Below are 22169 nucleotides of genomic sequence, written 5' to 3'. Positions count from 1 at the left end.
TAAAGGTGCAGAAAGTAGCCCAGTCATGTTTATCTGCTTAGAGACCAATGAACAAGTGTCATTATGTAGGTGTTTCATAAGAAAATTGGATTTTAACATCCCATGTGTTTTAAATTATGTGTATTTATATAGCCAAGATTTATACAGTTAATAATAATTAATATGAATATTTTAAATACTTTAATATGTTAAAGATGAAAACAGTCAAACATCTAACGTTCTATATCACGTAATGTTTCCTGGATTTAATTAGGACTTTGTGAAAAATCTCAGTCACAAAATGTTTTCAGTCTGTTTTGATGTTGCTTCTTCGTCCTTAATATTGCCGTCACTTTTCCTTGAATTTAGTTCTCCGTGTCCATTCCGACCCACGGAGCTATTCAGATGCAGGCACGCTGGGCAGAGACCTGGAGGACATTCAAATCCGTTTCGTTGGTCGGCTACAGCTAAGCCTGGGTGTCCAGTTTCTCTGCCCACCTAACCATTTTACTCACATAAAACTTCAACTACTGAAAGTTTATAAACCCCTCCCCTCTGATAATTTGGAACTTATCCAGATCCTGAGTAAAAGGTTAAGATACAGATGACTTTTATTTAAAAAGAGGAAACTTGGGAGAAATATCAAAAGTGACATTTAGTTGAGTTGGAATCTGACGTGCTAAAACTGGGGTCAATGGAGTGTAGTCTTTTGCTGCCAAATGGTCGAAACCTGGCCATCCAGTTGCGTGAGCCCTAAGTTATATCTAGTTGGAAATAAAACTAAAGATGTTTTCTTTATCAGATTTTATTCATTAAAATGTATATTCTCAAATATAGTTTAACGATTCTCTTTTTTTAGGTTGCTGTGAAAATAATAGATAAAACTCAGCTAAATCCTACCAGTCTACAAAAGGTATTTAATAATTTTAATAGTAAGTAATTAGAATGTGAGTTTGTTCATTAATATATGAGTTCTGTAAAGTCAGTTACCCTACATTTTTGACTAGGTGCAAAATGGCATCTCATCAATATATTAAGAAACGACGTGATATAAACACATATTTATATTTAATATTTAAGTCATATTTTTTCAAGTGGTTGTTTGAAAAAATATCTACTACTCAAATGCATGTGCTGTAGGAAAGGAATTTATGCGTTTCATTCCGTGGAATAAAACTTGGTGCCAAATATTTTGAGGTGTTCAGGATTCTGTTTCGTGAAACATCTATTTGAGTGAATGTTGTCCATAGCTGGGGTTCCCGATATTACTTCACTTGCTTTTCTTCCTACTTCCATAAGAGCTAGTGCTTTAGCTGCCTTGCAGTAAAAGCTATGAACAGTTCTTCAAAGGGCAAAAATACAATAAAAACAAGGGCAAGAATACAGAGTGGTGAGGATGGAGGACACCCTGGCAAAGCTGTTTCATGTTGCCTTAGTGCTGGCTTTTGTGGGGAAATTTTCTCAGATACACATTTTTACTACTTCAAAAATGAAACAGATACTTTAGCGTTTGTGCCATAGGCATTGAGTTTGTATGGAGTGAGACAATATCCGTTGCGATTTTTATTAGAATATAAAGGCATCATAGCCACGTATGTAAATGTCACATAAATAACTCTGGGCTCCTAAAACAGAGAGAATCTTGCACATAAAGCCAGTGGGCCTCTCGGGTAAAGCCGGTTACGTTTTCCGGAATATCTGCAAAATCACTTTTGTCACGAAGACGATTTGGTCCCTGAAGGTGGAGGAAGAAGACAGAACCACGGCAGTGATGTGGAGAAGGAACAATTTAGCAAACGATCGAGAAACCAAACTCGTGCAGCCGATCGAAATTGTTGGCAAATACTTGGATGGAGGAGAAAGCAGGAAGGCTCTTTGAGAGTACCCCTTAACAATCCCTCCACTGAACAGGTGTCGGAATATCAGTCGCTCACATGTACCTGCCTTACGGCATGCTTCCCTTGATGGTGCCGGGTCCAGTTCTTTTCACGGGTGTGGGTCATTTGGAGGAAGGGCCTTGTGCAGTTCCTTTGTGGGTCACGTGAGAGCCTGAGTGATAAGAGTTAGCATTTGGTGAGCTGGGCGGGGTGGACTGTAAGCATCCTTGAATCAGTAATGATGGAACACCACAAGGGTCTTTTCTGTCTCCTGCAAGGAACCAAAGAGCCTCGTGAGGAAACGAGATCACCCGAATGCCCATTGCACATGGGTTCATCCTCCAGGGGATGAGTGGTCAGCAACATGCCTCTGGTCTCCGTTCGGTTCTGAAGGAAATACTGAAAACAGATTATCACAAGATCATGGCTATCAAGAGTTGTGTCTCGTTAGCATCTAGTGGGAAGAGTTGGTTGGGAAGTGTATCTTTAACGATGAAATGTGATGGATTTTGAAGGAAAAAGGTGTTTTAACAAATGTCTTTTAAAAGGTGACACCAAGCCCTGGCTGATATAGCTCAGTGGATTGAGCATGGGCTGTGAACCAAAGGGTCGCCAGTTCGATTCCCAGTCAGGGCACATGCCTAGGTTGCAGGCCATGGTCCTCAGTGTGAGTCATGTGAGAGGCAACCACACATTGATGTTTCTTTCCCTCTCTTTCTCCCTCCCTTCCCCTCTCTCTAAAAATAAATAAATAAACCCTTAAAAAAGTGACACCAATAATATTATCTAGCTAAAACACCAACAGCTTAAATGTAAGAATACCAGATTTTCTGAAAAGATCAAACTGACCAAAATCTGACTTTTCTAAACCCTGTTGGCACACGTCAGTTACTGGAGCTGTTTATTTCAGCAGGAAAACCCTTCCTGTCTCCACAACCATGTTGAATACCCCTGTTGGCCTTAAAGTTAGGCACCCCTAACCAAGGATTGTTCATGAAGAATCACTTTAGTTTTTATTTGTTTGGTTTTGTTTCTTGTTTCTGTTACCCGTATTCTGCCTCTCGACTTTTAAAACCTGTGCTCTCATTGCTTGGTTTTTATTGCTTGTAAAGAATTTCTGTATTCTCAAGAAACTATTCGAGATGGACTGGAATAGACACGGAATTTTTTTTTTCTTAGAAACAGAGGAAGCTGAGAATCTTTAAATCACCTATGAATTTTAGACTAACCATCTGGCTCTTTTAAAAGCCATATTCTCATTTAGTTATTTGAAGAGTCATACTTCTATTTTTTTTCCTAAGTTGGGCAGTTTGTTGACATAGTAAACAAGTCTATTTTTAATTTTTGGATGGGGCCTTCAACATGTCTTTCCCATTTGAAAAACAAAGTTGCTTTCTCATGGTATTTTTTATTGGACTAAATTGTTTCATTTCTTTCTTTTTTTTTAAGAAATGAAACTTTGCAGATACAGTTGAAGCCCTATGTGTCATTTCTTGGTTCTATTTCTATCTTTTCCTACCTAGAAAAGAACCACTGTTCTGAATTTGGTCTGTCTTAGTCCCATTCAACTTTTTAAGAAATGTTCACATGTCTCTATCTGTACATAAAAATACTACATATTTATTTTTAAACTCCCTATCCTTTTGCAACTTGCTTTTTTCCTATCACTTTGTCTTCCCATTGTATTCACGTTTGTCTACATAGTTTAGCTCATTTATTTTCACTGCTATTATCATGCTCCATTGTATGAATATGCCACTGTCCACTCACTCTCTTATTCATAGGTATGCTAACAGTGTGTCCCTTTTTTTCTTGGTGGATCTTTGAATCGTTCCTGGTGGTTTTGTGTTTCACTGTGCTATTTTCTAATTCGTTAACTTTTTGTTTTTGCTGCCACGCACGGCGCTGCAATGATCGTTACTGTGCGCACCTTTCTGTGAAGATATTCAGAAGGATGTATCTCTTCGGGTAGAATTGCGGGGTGAAAGGGCGTGCCTGTTCTCAGCTTTAGTAACTACTGTCGGTGGGTCTTCAAAGAGGGCGAACCCACATGAACTTTTGCTAACACAGTATCAGACAGACTGTTGCTTGACTTCCTTGCACTTGATATCCTCAGATTTCTTCATTTTTGCCAACCTTATGGATGCAAGATGATATCTTGTTTTCATGTAGAAATGGAGTCGTACTGTCTTTGTCTTTATGTGGCTAGTTTATTTCACGTAGCATGAGGTTTTCAAGGCTTGTTTGTGTTACGTGTCAGAATGTCCACCCTTGTCGAGGCTCAACGGTATTTCATCACATGTATTGATCCCATTTGTTTGTTCATTCATCCCTCAGTGGGCACTTGGGTTGCTTCCACCTTTCAGCTCTTGGGGATGCCCCTGCCGTGAACATGGGTGTGCGGGTGTATGTTAGAGATGCGGCTCTCACATCTTTGGGATGTATATGTTTTCTACACACTCTCGCCAACACATCGCTTTCTGGGTTCTTGGGGTTTTTCGTAGTAGCCATTCTAATGAGCCTGAGGTTCTATCTCATTGTGGTTTTGACCTGCATTTCCCTGATGACTAATGATATCAGGCATTTTTTTCCCATGTTCTTTTTGGCCATTTGCGTATCTTCTTGAGAGAAATAATAACTTCTGAAAGCACCAGTTTTAGATTTTATTCTGACAAAACACGTATGTCCTAATATAGACTTTTTGGAGCATCATCAATTATTGGTTTTCCTATTTTCTATAGAACTAGTTGTTTGATTTTGATTGTAACAAATACTCAGAGGTAACATACAGTAAAAAAAAAAAGCTCAATCATGCTTTTGAAAAACAGGCCTTACGTTGTTTAAAAGTAAAATAAAAGGAAGGGAAATTTTAATATTCATGTTTCAGGTGACTTATTTTTGTTTTGTTTTGATATAAAGTGGTAAATATATTTTTATTATTTTTAATGTTACGCAAGTCTCCCTTAAAATGCTACTGAAAACAGTTTTATTTCCAAATATTATTTAAATATAGGCTTATATGATTTCATCTTTAATAAACTATCTGATCAACCAGTAGAGATGACTGAAGAGTCAAGAGTCAGACCCCCCACCCCCAGGAAGGTTGCTTAGAGATAAAAATGTAGTGAAGAATCATTTAGCTTCATTTCCACAGTATTTTTCTTTTATCCTTGGTAATGAACAGTCAAAGTTTAAGATTTATTGTATATTGTTGGGAGCGGGGAGGGAAAAGTAGAAAAGGGGGAGGGAGAGAGAGGCGGGGGAGAGAGAGGGAGAGAGAGAGAGAACCCTTTGCATTCATCTAGTTAATACTGTCCTGGGAACCAGGTCTCAGCAAAGTCAGAGATGGGACTGAGAAACAAGTCTCTTGGTTCTTACTAGTTCATTCCCAGGATCCTGTAGTGTGTTATGAGCAGATGAATTACTTCAAATGGATGTTTCGATTGGTTCTCTGCTGGGGTGTTGTTTTTTAACAGGAGTATGTCCACCTGTTTTCTTCAACAGTTGTTTCGAGAAGTTCGAATAATGAAGATATTGAATCATCCTAACATAGGTATGAAATTTACATATACATAAATGGTGGAGTATTTTCCTTCAAGTGTATTTGCAAAGATAGCAATTGTAAGAGTATTTTATATAAATAGAAGAAAAGTGATAACCTGAAATCTGAGTGATAACCTGAGAAAGTGATACTTGGGTAAAAATAGGTTATAAAGACCTTAACTAAAGGCTACAAAGTACTGTTTTTGCACTGCCTTGCTATCTTCTGCTTTTCACTAAAATAATGGATATCATTTGGAGTTAATGCATATATATATTGTTGTATCTCCTTACTTAATTTCTCTAAAGAAAGATTGCATGCCATTTAGATATTTATAAAAAATGAATTCCAGGTAGTGTGGTAATATACATTGTGGTTTGATCGTAGTTTATAGGCAAAATAACTAATTTCAATTAAAAATAGAGCTGATTACAATTTTAAGGAATTTATTTCCATAAATTGTGGTGTTCCCTTATATTTACAAATCAATATATTGATTACATGTATTATATGAAATCATTGGATTGTAAGAAGTAAAAATCAATTCTTTTAATCTGTTTTTTAAAAATTTATTTCTTGCACATTTAAAAATCTTATGTTTGTTAGAGATGTTGGTATAATTATTTGTAGTATATAATTCAACTACATAACTTTGATAATTTAGTAGTTTTTCACCAGAAACCTTTCTAACATCACATATTGAAGAATTTGTTGTGTCTGTGCTAAAGATTATTTAACATTTTTTGATACACCCAGCACAGTATAACATCTTTTAGAGCTTCAGTTAAGTTTGTCTTACTGTAAAAAGAGTTTCATTATTCTGATTTTAAGATTTTCCTTTTCCTCCAGTACCCTGATCAGGAACCGCAATGGTCTTTCATGCCGAAAACTTAACTCTCTTCTGACCCGGCAGGTGGTTCCGTGTCGCCTCATAGTAGCTCCTTCTCTTCCGCAGTAGAATAGCCCTTGGGAGACTTTGTGAATTTAACATTGTAATGCATAATCCTTAATAACTGCTCAGAACTCCTCCCCCTGGGTGAGCGTTGCCTTCGGTTGCATTAACATGCGTGTGGTGCGTGCCCACAGTTACAGAGCCCTCCCCCTCTCTCATTTCCCTTCCAGTGAAGCTGTTCGAGGTGATCGAGACTGAGAAGACCCTGTACCTGGTCATGGAGTACGCAAGTGGGGGTAAGGACGCGGGCTCGGACAGTTAGCGGCGGCGAGCCCAGAGCTGCCGCCGCCGCCGCCGCCACCGCCTCCTCCAACGAGGGCTGGCGACAGCATTTATGTCTCCGTTGTTGGGAATGAGTTTGCAGTTTTATTAAAATGCCTTTAAATGACACCTTAAGGAAAATTCTGTGTTCTGTTTGAACACCTCTTGATCCTGCATTTAAAAGGTGGATTTTGGGCTTATTTAAAAATGTCTTGGGGACATTTTTTAGAACTCTAAATTTGCATTGTTATCTGTGAATGGTTCGATTCTTTTATCTAAATAGTATATTATAATAGGTTATATTACTGTGATGATTAGAAGATGCACTTGGCTATAAGCAGGAAATCTGAAATTCAGAGTGTATTTAATAAGCCTATGGCAAAAGCATATTCTAGGTCAGGTGTTTATTTTGCTGATTGTTCATATGACAGATTCTCAACCTATATGTTTTCAAGATAATCCATAAGATGTTTTAAACAAATACTGATCTACATATTTTCTACGTTAAAAGAGTGGGTTGACAGGGAAATAGTAAGATGCACTTGTAGTAGAATATAATGTGATTTTTACTACAAAGTATCAACAATGGGAATGATTTTTTAAAGATTTTATTTATTTATTTTTAGAGAGGGAAGAGAGTGAGATAGATAGAGAGAGAGAGAAACATCAACATGCAGTTGCTAGGGGTCATGGCCTGCAACCCAGGCATGTACCTTGACTGGGAATCAAACCTGCGACACTTTGGTTTGCAGCCTGCACTCAATCCACTGAGCTATGGCAGGCAGGAAGGGAATGATTTTTTTAAACGCTGATACCTATAGAAAACCATTCGCATCTGCCTTTTTCTCAAATGAGAGATACACTGGCTGCAAATCACAGTTCTACCAGGCCTAGGACTTAAGCTTCTCAGAAACAGGTCTGAAATGTATGGAGTTAAATCACCCAGTAAGTAAAAAAGGAGCACTTGCGGGTTGTACGGGTTCAGAAAAAGTAAGCCATTGAAGAAGAAGGAGGGCAGCTCTCTAAGTGTTTAAACCACTTTGGCTAATTAACTCTTTTGCTAATCAATAGAAAAGCCGTGTTGGGTCCTTTTAGCTGATAAAGCGTATAGATTTTCCTGGTGACTCAGATTTTATGCAACTAGAATGAAAGGAATTATACTAGTCCACAGCCTCTAAATTATGTATTTATAGACTGTCTCTTAGACCCCAAAGAAATTTTTTTCTGCAAATATTAAGTACATTTCAGTTGCATTTTCAGTTTTTTTATGCAGATTGAAAGTTTTGGTAGATTTGGTTTTATACAAAGCTTTTTTTCTATCGTGAAGATTATTTCAGTGTAGATTTTTTTTTTTTTACTTAACCGGATAACCTGTGCTATTAACATTTTTTTATGTTAAACAGTTATTCAGCTGTGCAAATTTGCATCAGAAGGAGGTCTAAGAAAATGAACAAACCTACAAAAAACACACAGTGAACTATTGCTCTACTTTTCTGACCTTTCGTTAGATTTACGTAACATCTTGTCAGCGTGGGAACCCTGGGTGGTATTTTTAGCTCAGACCTTTTGTTTTTGTTTTTTTTTTTGTGCGTTTTTTTTTTTTTCATTTTAGTCATCTAAAGTCTAGAAAAAGGGGCTAGACAGGCTTTGGTAGGAAACATGGTAGACTGCCAAGAATCTGTGGACACCATTCTGTGTGTATGAAGGTCCAGCACAAGCCGTGTTCATGTGTACACTGTTCTAGCAAGGAACGGTGAGTACAGTCAACTCTCTATTGGTGCTAATGAAGGGGCCGATGGCTGGGGTGGCCGAGCGCACAGGGTCCCTCCCCACTGCCCTCCTTTGGAAGCATAGTGGCGGGGGACGGTGCAGCATAGAGATGGTGTGCTGGCCTTCAGCCCCAGCCAGGTGGTGCCCTCATTCAGTTCTGATTCCTAACAACCGATTTTCTCTGGTCTTGCCACTCCACGATCCTGTAACCAAACCAGCCTGGTTCGGGGCAGTAAATCTGAAATCATTTTCTTGCCCTTGGACTCTAATGATGGCGAGGCTACACGGGATAATACCGCACTCCCCGTTTCTCCCCTGAAATGCCCCAGTAGTTTACGGTTGAATCTGACATGCGCACGGAAGTCTAGCGAGAACAGGAGTCCGACAACCGCCTCTTTGCCGGGAATGGACCAGCTGCTTTAGGTTTACCAGCTGGGTACCAGATTCCTAGTGCTGGGGGCAGCAAGGGCCTCCTTCACGATTTCCAACCACATTTTGTCCAAAAGAGCCTGTTCAACGTAGGCATCAGGGCTACTCTGGAGTGGTGTGTTTATTCCTTCTTCCTTTGCACAAACACTATGAAGTGTTTGCTCTGCACTAGGTAATATTCTGGATGCTGGGAACACAGGGGTGAGCTAAGACTCAGTCCCTGCCCTCCAGAAGATTACATGCTAGCTGGGGAAGCAAGCCATACACAGACAGTGTATCATACGTGACAGACGGAGTCATGTCAACATTTGGGGTCGAAGTGTTCTGGGCAGAACTTACAAGAAGCCCAACTTTTTGAACTTGTGTGTGTATCTTTCCCAGCCGGAGCTCCCCTATCTAGAATTCCCTATTCTGATGGGTCCATGAGAGCATCCCTTCACGTCTCTGTTTCCATCATCCCATGTAGTCATTTAAGCACCGTGCTGTCTGCATTGTAGATGTGTTGGTTCCATCCGACATACACCATGACATGTTTGCTTTGTAATATTTTACTTCTTTCCCAGATCGATATTGCATATCCATGTATATGTAATATATCTGTATACCTAGATACAAATATATACTTTATTGAGTGCTTACTATATGCCGGTCACTGTGCGAAGTACATGCATTATTTCATTTAATCCTCACAAAAGCCACATGAGATGGGCAGGAGGTAGAAACTGGGCTGGGTGAAGTTAAAAACTCTCCCTAATGTCCCCCAAAGGCTACCTTGGGCTGAACCAGGGTTCCTACCAAAATCGTTCTGATTCTAAACTCTGAGTGTTTAGCCACTTTGCTGTACTTGACAAGAACTCTTTAAGCCATTTGGTGAGTTTTTGGCATGCACGTATAGCCGTATGATGCAAATGGTAATTAAAAAGACACAAAAAATAAATTTCTTCCTTTCGTGGAGATATTTGATTTTTAATATTGTAACTAAACATTACTTTGAGGGTTTTTTTTTTTACTGTTATTGACTGAAAAAAAATGAAGGAACTCGTAGACACGTCAAGTAGTAGATCCAATAGAAAATTTCTCCAGTTTGTAGTTGTCTGTAAATTCTTTCAACAAATACGTGTGTCTGTCCACCTTGTGTTCTGTCATGAGGCCGGGGATACAAAGAAAGTGCAGATATGACGATGGTGCTCAAGTAGTTTGAAGTTCACCTAGGGTCACAGAAGATGCACGTAAGGATGACTTAATTCTGCATAACAGCTACACAGTAGATGGGATGAGTATGGTGTGAATAAGCATAATCAGAGTGTAAGAAGGAAGAAAGAAAGAAATCAACCTGTGTGGAAATGGTGAGATGGAATTTGACCAAGGCTACACGAATTGAAGAGAGAGAGAGGTCCAACATAATAAGACACTTGTTATTTTATTTGAAATGTAGGCCCCCAAAGACAAAGCCAAATGTGATTTCTGATTGCCCGTGTTGTGGCTTCCCTTTATTAGAACGGATAATAAAGAGTTGACTGTATTTTTTTTTTACATAATACTTGAAAAGCAGAAGGCAAGTTTTCTTGGTTATGTTTTTTTTATGATTTATTCTTTAAAGAGTTTTGCTGAATCACTAAGCTGCTACCAATACTCAATTCTATATGTAATTTTTTTTTGCTTTTTTTTTCTATTCATGGAATAGTTTGTGATTTACATAGCACGCTCAGAAAATTGTGGGCCAGAAGCTTCTTTACAAACAAGGCTAAAACTTGACATTGCATATATTGTTCATTGCAAATCTTATGTATATTTTACTGCCTGCTTTACCTTTCTGATTCAGGTGAAGTATTTGATTACTTAGTTGCCCATGGAAGAATGAAAGAAAAAGAGGCCCGTGCAAAATTTAGGCAGGTACGGAAAGTAGTTTTCAACTTTGTTTTGCTGATATTTTTAGTAATGTACATTGGACAGTGTCACAAACTGCACTTCAGGGTATATGGTGTTTTAAGAGGAAACATTCTTGCTTTCTTATACTTTTTAGGAATGGGACACTGAAAAAGGCATCTCTTCTTCCTGAATCTAAATTTAAAAGAGTAGCAAATGGTTACTTTTAGATGATTACAAATAGCGAAATGCTTGTAGGTGAGACTCATTAACTGATAGTCTTGGAGATATCGACTGGGCTCAGATAGAAAAGAAATACTTAAGGCTTTATCTAATCATTATTATAAAGTATTGTTAGCTCTGTGTACACAGTATGTATGTGTACTGTTTAAAGGGGTTTGGGTCTTATTTCCTTTTATAATTAAAGATGCCTTGGTATTAGAACTCATATTTTTATAGATTTAAAGACTATGATCAATTTTATTTGGTCAGGTAGGCAAGGAGCCTTGCAAATGTGGCAGAAGAATGTGGTAAGATATTTGTGTTTCCAATTCAACTTGAATATGACTTGTTACAGAAATGACAAAGTAAGAAAAAAAAAACAATTTTAAGTTGATCTAGGATTTTATTTTTAATTTTTAGGAAAGAAGGGGTTGAAGTTAGCATATGATATAAATCACTGTAGAAATGACACATTAATAAATTCCCAATCATGTTTAACGTTTACTGAAGTAAAGTTTCAGCAGACAACTGACTATATCTCAAACCAGCTGACCAAAAAAAAAAAAAGAATGAGTAGTAAGTCTTTAAAATACACGTTAAGATCCCAGTGGGAATATTTCATGCCAATTGGGATTTCCTGGCTCATCAGCTATGAACCACAACTACAGTGACAGTATTGAAATAACGTGACAGTGACATTTAACGCGACGACTGTACTTTACTTCAGGTAAGCCTGGACCTGGACAGCCAGGACAGGAAAGAGTTGAACATGAACACCATTCGGTTTCTCCAGGTTGCTTCCTTATTGCCAGTTGTTTTTAGATCCGGCTGTTTTAAGGTGCCTGCTTCTAGGACTCTCTCCTGAACGAAAGGCCTACGTATGTCTTTGGCATAAAGCATTTTGCAGACTGTGTTCCGAAAAGCCATGGTTCTCTGAGAGAGTAACAGCAGAGGTTTCACGAAATGAACTCTGTGATCAGTTTGGAGGATGCCCTGTCGAAGCTGAACAGGTTTTACTCTTCCTCGCTGCTTCAGAGCTTCTCCGGTGGTTCATACCCTATGTCCTTGACTCGACTGTTAGATACCGCACAGGCGCGGGACAGTTCAAGGCCACCGTAGCAGCCATTAGTCCTATAGACCTCTGCGCTCCTCAGGATTGGGTGGCCTGCAAGAAAACGACGGTGTTGACTCAGCTCTTCCAAGAGCAAGGCTGCTCCTTCAAGCTCGGGAGTTCCTCACCCACTTTCTAACGAGCTGTGGAGAAACCCTAACAGTTGCATCTCACAGCCCCACGCCGGGGTGTCTGGTCTTACAGGCAGCATAGGGCTGGCAGGGATGCATGGTGTCATGGTCTGTAACAGAAGGACCACAGGGAGATTCCTGCATCCTCCTCATGGGTGTTTTGAAAAGGGCGGGTCTGGCCATCCAACAAGGCAGTAAAACTTGAACTTGGGGCTGGGGTTCTGGCAGCGAGTCAGAGTCAGAATTTCTTTCACGGCAGAGACTGCACCTGGCTAGGTAAGTGCGGTGATACTATCAACCACCGTGTCTGCCCGCTGGAGGTCAGAGGTTGTTCAGCTTGGGGAGAGTGAATGCTTCATACAGAGCATTCTCTTTCATTGTCTTGCCATTCTTAGAGCCGTGAGGCCCATGGGATTTTTATTTCAGAAGTGCCTACAGAACCACTTTCATAGAGATTGTTCTGTCCAACGTGAAATGCGTGTTTGGCAACCAAATTGTTACCTGTCACATGCCTTCTTCACTGCATGAAGACAAAGAGAGTTGAAAAGGATACTATTATCAGCAAATTTCTGTCATCCATGGTACAAACATAGCCTTATAGTGTGGCCATACTCTAGCCATGTATTGTGTTCAGTAAGATTAACATCTGTATATAAATATATAGATCTCTTGGCTAATGGCCATATTTTAGTGAACATTGGATATTAGAGTTTTGAGGGCTATTGCTTCAGAAAACATGCTACAAGTATTCATTGGAAGGTTCTTCTGTGTCCTGGGGACGCATGCTTCAGGTTGATCATTGTCATTCATGACCCTTCTGCTCAGAAACATGGAGTAGGTCTGTAGTGCCTGCTCAGTCTGGAATTCAGAGACTGGCCAGCCTGTCTATCAAGGTTTTTACTGTTGCCACTTCCCGCCAGCTCTCCAAACAGCGTTTATCCTCAGCATCGGTGCGTTTCACCCTCTCCCCTGCCTCCGCCCCATCACCAAACCTCCATGCACTGAAATATCACTGTCCTTCAAGGATGGCCTAGCTCGGGTATCACCAACTCCCGGAAGCGTTGCAGACTGAATTGATTATGTCATCTTTTGGATTATCCTCACCACTTTGTAATTCCGCTTCTCTGGCCCTGCTGTAGGTTGTGGTTCCTCATGCACAGGTCTTCTCCTCCTAATCAGACCGCCAGCTCTTTAGGGGCAGGGTCCACATAGTGTTAGTTTTGGTGTTTGCCCTAGCACATTTGCTTGCACATAGCAGGTACTCAATAAACGGACTGTTGACTCAAAATAAATGTGATCAAATTACGTATTACTCATCGTGTGTTGATTTTGTTTTGAATCCATATCTTCTTTGTCTTTGAACCATTTTAATATACATCAGGATGATTTTAGGGCACCGACCTGTCTGTTTCACCTCTTAGTACCCAGAAGTTTTGTTTTAGCCCATACTCTTGGTAAACATGGTCATACCTCATGTCATCGTTAGAATTTTAGAAACCTCATTACTCTCTCCATTTGTCAACACCTAACCAATACGCGATATTCCAACTGTCTTTGCATGTAACTGAATCCACAGAATTGAATGTTCTGTTGTGCATTAAAATGGTTGTCCTCCTAGACACGAGACATAAGTATTTGTACAAAATAGCTCTTACTTGATTGCTGTAAGAATCTTTCCAATTCTGTGTTCACTGTAGTACATTATTAGGAAAGAATTGCTACAACCTAGTTCTCATCTGTATCTTTGGCTCTTAACCCGTTGGGTTCTTCCCAGTTTAGTTTGTACCCAACGAGACCGAAGTAATGGTTGAAAATTATGGCTGCATACAAAATCTAGTGACAGATTTGCCTGCCTGACTTAGTGATAGGTCTAAAATGAAATTTTATTTTTTTATTCTTTTGATAATTGCATCTATTGTTAAGGCACAAGTCCCCCCCCCCCACTTTTTCATATTTGAACACACAAAGGATATTGCTAAATGCCCCACTGATAAGCTCTTAGTCAGTTGGCCTCACTGAAGAAACATGTGTTGAACACATTGGATATAATTCCTAAAATAGAGCTCTGCTCTTTGAACTGGAACCAACTATTTTGGATTACTGATTTATGTTTGCCAAAGTTCTTATTCCAACACTGGAATAAACAAACTATTTAACCAAAGCTACAAATTGTACACATTTGAGCATGTAAACAGAGAAATATAACCACCCATAAAAATCTTCACAACTCTGACAAAGAAATATTTTAGTATATTTTTTCAAGTGAATACTACTTTTCCACATTTTGTACATTTAAGAGTGAGTTTCATCACTTTGACTTTGATATGTATAATTTTCTGAAGTAAAGGAACAGTGAAATTATTAAATATTACTTTAAACTTCAAGTTAGTAATTTATCTAAATTGGAGGTGATAATTGGGGAAAATTGTGCTTTTTTTAAACCCGGAAATAACATTTAATCTTTCCCCCAAATATTTATTTCAGATTGTATCCGCTGTGCAGTATTGCCATCAAAAGTGCATTGTCCACCGTGATCTTAAGGTAAGCCACCGATTTTATAACAGAAAATTGTAAATTCTTAAGTGATAGTTTATAACATTAGAGCCGTCTTTGGTTGCCTAATTGTGCCAGGCACTATACAAGGAAATTAGTTTTTATTTACTCTTCACAGCAACTTTAGGAAAGGCAATATTCTCACTGAGAAAATGAAAATATATGAGTAATTATCTAGCATTCAAGGCGAGAGGATTTGATTCACCACTAATAAGCTCATTGTAATAGATAAATGTGGAACTTTGTCTCAAACTGAAAATGCCTAAGGTCCTATTCAGTCAGAAACAAGGTCTGGGCACAAATCCAGGTTGGTCTGATTTAAGAGCCAATTCTCATTCTTTACATTAAAGCTCAAAGAAATAAGGGAAAATGTTACACATTTTTATGAACATCAAATGTATCTGACTAGTATCAAGCTAGGTACTTGGATGTAACAAATGTATAATCAGAAACGTTTGTGGCAATGAACATCGGAGCAGAGACCCCTCTCTGAGGCACCGATTTCGTTTCCATGGTGTACCCCAAAGAGGGATTGCCAGATCACATAGTTCCAATTTTAGTTTTTCGAGGACCTCCATACAGTTCTCCATAATGTCTGTGCCGATTCACATTTCCACCAACGGTGTACAAGGATTCCCTTTCCTCTGCATCCTCCACCGCACGTACACTTCCGATGCTATAGCCATCCTGACAGGCATTTGCTGTCTCGTTGTGATTTCTGATTCGCATTTCCCTGACCACGAGGGATGTTGAGCACCTTATCCTGTACCTGTTGGCCATGTATGTGCTTTGTAAAAATGTCTGTTGAGGTGCTTTGACCATTTTTTTGAGTTATTTTTTGTTTTTGTTTTTGTTTTTTCCTATTGAGCTCTATGAGTTCTTTATCTATAGCATGGACAAAAGTAGGTTTACTGTTGTGAGTATGCAAAACACAGAGTTTAGTCTTACGTTATTGTTTATTGATTGCTGTATGATTTTCCATATGAACAACGTAAACCCACTTTTTCTCCACCCTGGATTTTGCATGTTAACCCTTTATCAGGCATGTGGCTAACAGGTATCACCTCACAATCCACAGTGGCCTTTTAATGCTAGTCAAATATTACTCCTTTTTGGAACCTGATAAAACACATCTACAAAGTAACCTACAACTTTCTTAGCTTATCCGTTGTAAAAGAGTTTGATTTTTTTAAACAAATGTACAAAAGCAAATAACTCTGGAATCAATTTGCATTTACCAAGGGCACATTTCAAACTTTTCCTTGGAGTGATTCTGATTTCGGATTTTGGAAATCTAGGATCTCAGAACGTGGAGGGCAGGAGTGGCGAATCACAGCTTTCTCCCAACATAGACCTCCAGGAGAGAATCTGGTTTCAAACCAGCAAAAGGAGGCTTTAACAAATAAGATCTAATGGAGCCTGTATTGTATCGTGTTGCTTTAGCGAAAGCACAGAACTTGGTTGAGGCAGCATTCTGTGGGAGAGGACAAAGGACTGAGCTCAGTAGCCCCAGAAGCCCCAACAGGCAGTTCTTGTAGGTATGCGTTTTGCATTAACCAATGATCCTCTATTAAATAGGGCTCTATTAGGTAAACGTTGTTGCTTTAAGCCCAAAACAGATTTGTGTCATGTTGGCCGATGTTCTTCCGGCCAAGAACATATTAAAATTACAGTACCAGGATGTCACTTACCTTGAAGAAAAAGCGGGTTTGAAATAGCCTTTCTTAAACAGCTGCAGATACACATAAAAATGGGAGCTGTCCCTGTGTAGTGCTCACGTCAGCCCTCCGCTGATGCAGCCCTGACCGGATAGATACACGCCGTCCTGCCCCGCTGGTCCCACGGACCAGCTGTCCCACTGACAAACGAGAGGCAGGAGAGAGGTGTCTGGGGTCGGAAACAGGTGTGACGGAGACTTGGTGCGATGTAGGCTCTTTACATTGTCCTTTTTATTATTTTCCTCTTAGGCTGAAAACCTTCTCCTTGATGCTGACATGAATATTAAAATTGCTGACTTTGGTTTTAGTAACGAGTTTACAGTCGGGAACAAATTGGACACGTTCTGCGGGAGCCCCCCCTACGCCGCCCCCGAGCTCTTCCAAGGGAAGAAGTACGACGGGCCCGAGGTGGACGTGTGGAGTCTCGGCGTCATCCTCTACACGTTAGTCAGTGGCTCCTTGCCTTTCGATGGCCAGAACCTAAAGGTACCCACGGAACCCGAGAGGCGTGCGTCCTTCCCCGCCCACGCGCGTTTTTCGTGACAGCCGGTGACCGGGGCTTTTCTGATGCTCTTTGCAGGAACTGCGGGAGCGAGTCTTGCGAGGGAAATACCGCATTCCCTTCTACATGTCCACCGACTGTGAGAACCTCCTGAAGAAGTTACTAGTGCTGAATCCCATTAAAAGAGGCAGCTTGGAAGTAAGTCCGCTTTTGGGTGCTTCCAGATTTCCGTGTAACAAAGTAGTCTGGGAGCTGAAGAGCATTTTAAAATAATTTTTTTTCCTGTGTGTGTGTGTGTGTGTGTGTGTGTGTTTTTAAAGAAAATTGCCAGATCATCTAATTTGTCTTTTGTTTTGCGCTGGGAAAGTAACGTGATTCTTTCACTATTTGAGTTATCACAGCGGGTGTCTGTAAAGAATGATGTTTCTTCTTTGTCTGGAAATGACTGACGTATGAAATTAAAACAGCAGAAATCGGGAGAAAATGGGGGTTTAGTTGGAGAAGGAGGGAAACCTAGCCTTGTCCCAGGTTGCTCGATCCGATACAGAAACCGTGCATTTAGTATGTACAAATGTTCTGAAGATAAAGGAAGACTGAAAATTTGAATCCAGTAAATCCTTCATGGCTGCATCTGAAGTTGGTATCTGATGTTTTATACAGAAACCTCAGCATCAGTACAGACAATTGACAAACATTTAAGTAGAACATTGGAAACAGGTATTTCGTTTCTTAACACACTGGTGTGTTACCTACTTGCGTGCCATCTGTGAGGTTATTTATAGTGACAGGTGATATTATAAATACACCAAGTATGTTATAGTGGGAGAACATCAGAGATTCATAACCAAAATGTCTCACCTCTGTTCCTTCTGATACTGCAATTAGAACAACTTATTTCTTTTTTATTTAAAAAAAGTTTTTTTAGAACAACTTATTTCTGAAGTATTTTTCCTGGCTTTTTAAAGAGTGGTGTTTTACCTGGACGAGTTCATGTCAGCAGGTATTGTTCACTGGGATGTTTCTGTCTTCGTTTATTCGCCTTAGCAGATAGGGTAGAAAATTCAAACAATTCAGCTCATGTAAACTGTGATTTTTTAGAGTAGCAGTTGGGCTTTCTGGCACGGACTCCGTGCCTTACAGAGAGCCATCCCTGTGTACAGAGCTCACAGATCAGTTTGGGCTTTGTGATGTCATCTTCACAAGCACTTTTCACTACAGGATACAGTATGCTTTGATGGAAGTTAAGGGATGGTGACTTCCATTGCAAGACTGTTTAAAATGCTTTGTACCGGTGAATCAGTTACTAGATATTTTTTACTGAATTATTTGTTTAAATGTAATGAGTTTCTTCCTATGGTTTTTTTTCCTTTGGGGTAAAAGGATATGTTAATGTTTTACTAGAGAAATGTGTGCAGTAGAAAAGCTACTTCCGAGTACTGCCTTTGTAAACTTACTTTCAACCATTATTTGTAGAAAATTATGGGAAATAGTTAACCAGTGGAAATGGTTGAGGCTCATGTATCAGTTTTAAAATTGTGTGGGGGCATAAGTCCCTCCTAATCACGCTTTATGACTCACTTTTGTCATAGGAGCCTCGTTTACCTGAATGTCACTTAATAAAATGCCCAGAGCTGACACATCAGCCCAGCGCATTAGCCAAGCAAAAGATCACACAAAAATTATTTGGTAGAATAGATGTCACAAATATATATATATATATATATATATATATATATATATGTATGTGTGTGTATATATATATATGTATGTATGGACAGTTGACAAGATGTAAGATGCACTTAGTGCTTTAAACATGATTAGTCTACAGTAGCCAAATATTAAATCTTTTCTTCTTAGCATTAAAATCCAAAGTATTGAAGTATTAGAATTCTCTGAGTTGGATTTAAAAGCTGAGTCATTATTCTGAAAACATTTGATCATCAGAAACTCAACATGATGCATCTGAATATAGTCTGGAACCTGTTCCAGTTTATCAAAACTAAGTGTTTCAGCCACAAAACCAGGAGTCTGCGTTGGAAATATGATAATATTGCAGAAATCACCTGACAAAGCCTGGTGTGCTTCAGAGCTCCCAGAAATGACTTTCCAGAGAAACCTGACACTTTAAAAAAGAGATTTCTGACACCAAACCTTAAGCAACTTGAAATGACATGATGTCAAAAATTAAATTAGTCTTCACTTTTACTTTTTTTATACCAGTTTTATCAATTTTACAACCAAAAGAACCCCATAAACTATAAAAAGCTGCTATTTTCAAAACATTAATTTCAGTGCATAAACATACATTGTTATAGAGTTGTACTCTTTGCAGGTCATGCTGCAGTCTCTTTTTTTCCTTTTTAACTCAAAAGCTTTGGGTACCTCGTTTTTGCCTTATCCTAAGAGTGAGCTCCTTCCTTGTCAACTGCGACATTGTCGTCCTTGGATCGTGCATCGTATTTTATTTAACTATTCCCTGCTTTTGCACGTTTGAGTTGTTTTCATAGTTTTTGCTAAAAATAATGTGATATACAAATTTCCCTTTGGGGTATATACTCAGATGAATTCTCCAGAATGTAATTATTGGGTCAATGGGGACTTACAGTCTGGTAGTTCTTGTCTGTCGGTACCCAAACATCCTGTGTGACCCGGGCATCTGAAGGTGCCTGTTCTCCACAGCTTGATGCACATTGGCTGTCAGAGTTTCCACTATTTGGTGCCTTTGTGGTAATGCTAGAGTTTGCCATGATTGCTTTAACTTTCATTTATTTCATTACAGATCATGCTCGGTATTTTTAATGACGAGATTAACTATTCTTCCTGCTTGTCTAAACAGGTCTGATTAATCAGCCTTGTAGATGGGTAGTAGCTCTGTACATTTCAATATGAAATATCCCCCATTCTTTCCCATATTTTTTTAAAAATGAAACTTTATGTATTTCTTTTTGGTGTTACTTGTGTATCCTGAGTTATTTATTAAATGCTAGTCTTTCTTCGATATATAACTTACTAACCTTGAAATTTGATTTAGACAGTTTTGGGTGGCTACTTATTTTCTTACCAAACTAATTATTTTAACTTATATAGCACTTTCCTGTTGCTTCTAGATACGACTGCAAACATTACTGAAGTATTTCTTAAAGCCTTATATATGAACTACCTCCATGAAAATAGAGTTAATGAAATTAATTTCATTGTCTGCATGACCTACATAGTTGTTTCTAGATCTTACACTGCTATATAATTTTTTTAGGCTGTGTGTGTGAATGTTGCCAGCTCTCCCTAATTGCACTGGTAATGGGAGGGATGGTGTCACGTGATTTTTAAAGGATTTGTGTTTTTATGTTGTGCACTAAGTTTTTATTTCCTATTTATGTAAATATTGATGTATCTAGATGGTTTTATTAGATTCTGCAAAACTTTTGTGCTATTCCACATATATACACACACACGAGAAAAACTATATATATATATATATTCTTTTATTTCCAGTTCTTGACCAGGATGGACTGTGTTACCTTTAAAATAATGCATAATTGGAGCTAAAGTCAAGCTCCTACTTTTTGCTCTTTCTCTGTCATCTTTGGTTCTCCTGAAAAATACCTTTTCTTAGTTCAGCTCAGATCATCTTCAGCAATTCATTTATGTTTGGCCAGTACAAGTGACAGTACTGCCAATGATCCTGCCAATAATAATAGCCTTTTCAAAAAATGCCAAGATTTCTAAGTACACACTCAGAAGTATATGATGTCATTTACAAAGGTTGAAACCATCTAAGACAAATTCTTTCCATCTGGCCATCCTAAAATCCATCATTTTTTATGTGCACCTAAGTGGAAGGTGTGGATTTCCACTGTTAATTTGTTGAATTCCTTATCATTTCATCGGAATCAATCATTTTGTCAGAATTTCCCAGGAAGTAGTCATTCATGTTCATTGGCAGTGGTGGCTGGAGTAAGCTTTCTTTTGTTAAGTTTGGAATCTCGCTTGACTTCGTTGTTTCTTGTTATGGGATCTCAGATGAAATCTGAGGTGGATTAGGTCAGTCAGCAGGTCCCGTGCGGTTTTTGAGCCAGCGATGCCAACCCTGCCCACAGCCTCCCAGCCCGGGTCACCCGAGCGCCCTCCATCGTCACACAGCACCTGCTTTTCCTGGGGACACTGCTCCCTTGGCCTTGAATGTTAACTCTGTGGTTCCCACAGGAGAATTTTGTATCGACATGGGGTTTTTCCTTGATGTGGACACATACATAATAGTTACGAAATGAGCACCAAGTAAACACAGTTTAATTGAGAAATATTAGAAAATTCAGATTATCTTTTTTAAGATTTTATTTATTTATTTATTTATTTTTAGAGAGGGAAGGGAGGAAGAAAGAGGAGAGAGAAACATCAATGTGCAGTTGCTGGGGGTCATGGCCTGCAACCCAGGCATGTGCCCTAACTGGGAATCGAACCTGTGACACTTTGGTTTGCAGCCCGAGCTCAGTCCACTGAGCTACGCCAGCCAGGGCTAAATTATCTTAAGTTTTCTTGTAATTGTTTATCTTCCACCTCTGGGATCTGGTATTGCCCCTCCATTTCTTACTTAATTCATGGCTACCCAGTTCTGCCAGGCACCTGAGTTAGAAGCCTTACAACCCTCTTGGACTCCATCCTTGCCCTCATTCCTTAAACGAGGGTTGTCATCAGGGAGTTCGGGTTATACCTCTACGGTCCTTCTTCCTTCCGCTTCCTCATGTCCAGTTCAGTCCTCTGCTGTCTGTCCCCTGGACGTTTTACCCACCTCCTCGGCTGCCTTACGTCTGTCACTAATCTCTGCATTTTACCCAAAGCCTTATTTTAAAGCAGTGCCCGGTTCAGAAGCAACGAGCATTGTTCTGAGACAGCTAGCGTGAGGCACAGTCTTTATCCCCCGGGATGTTAAGTGTAGTTAAAGAGAGGGGCCTGTGCGAGACTGGCTGTGATGAAAGGAGAACTGTGATAATAGGAACAATGGGATCTAAGCAGAGCTCCAGGGGGACCCGGAGGAAGGACGGACGAGTAACTCGGACCAGACCTGAGCTTCGTTCAGTCAGCAGATGCGTACTGAGCACTTAAGCGCTGGGTACACATAGGGGCTGCATCTGCGTACCGAACAAGCCAGACACAGGGCATTCTCCGTTTGGCTTTGCGGTCAGAGGGGACGTAGATCATTAACAGGTAAACACAGAATATTTGCCAAATGACCCTCTGCACTGAATTGCCGGCAAAGATC

At 39.5% G+C, this 22169-nt stretch overlaps 1 protein-coding gene across 6 annotated transcripts in view; it reads left to right on the top strand.

Moving 5' to 3' along the window:
- Nucleotides 1-22169, top strand: part of MARK1 (microtubule affinity regulating kinase 1) — a 71445-nt gene that overhangs the window by 28968 nt on the left and 20308 nt on the right. For 2 of the 6 annotated variants that reach the window (XM_036016137.1, XM_036016136.1), the window contains exons 3-9: nucleotides 839-892; nucleotides 5361-5409; nucleotides 6520-6585; nucleotides 10632-10702; nucleotides 14624-14680; nucleotides 16660-16896; nucleotides 16991-17110. In XM_036016137.1, the coding sequence (XP_035872030.1) occupies nucleotides 839-892; nucleotides 5361-5409; nucleotides 6520-6585; nucleotides 10632-10702; nucleotides 14624-14680; nucleotides 16660-16896; nucleotides 16991-17110 (654 nt within the window). Of the gene's footprint in view, nucleotides 1-838; nucleotides 893-5360; nucleotides 5410-6519; nucleotides 6586-7595; nucleotides 7601-10002; nucleotides 10014-10631; nucleotides 10703-14623; nucleotides 14681-16659; nucleotides 16897-16990; nucleotides 17111-22169 lie in introns of those variants that run through there. The other 4 variants (XM_036016138.1, XM_036016140.1, XM_036016139.1 and 1 more) reach the window with 4 other exon arrangements.

The sequence above is a fragment of the Phyllostomus discolor genome, chromosome 15 (assembly GCF_004126475.2).
Source record: "Phyllostomus discolor isolate MPI-MPIP mPhyDis1 chromosome 15, mPhyDis1.pri.v3, whole genome shotgun sequence".
Taxonomy (NCBI): Eukaryota; Metazoa; Chordata; class Mammalia; order Chiroptera; family Phyllostomidae; genus Phyllostomus; species Phyllostomus discolor.
The sequence above is the reverse complement of the archived record's forward strand: the minus strand, read 5'-3'. Positions and strand labels throughout refer to the sequence as shown.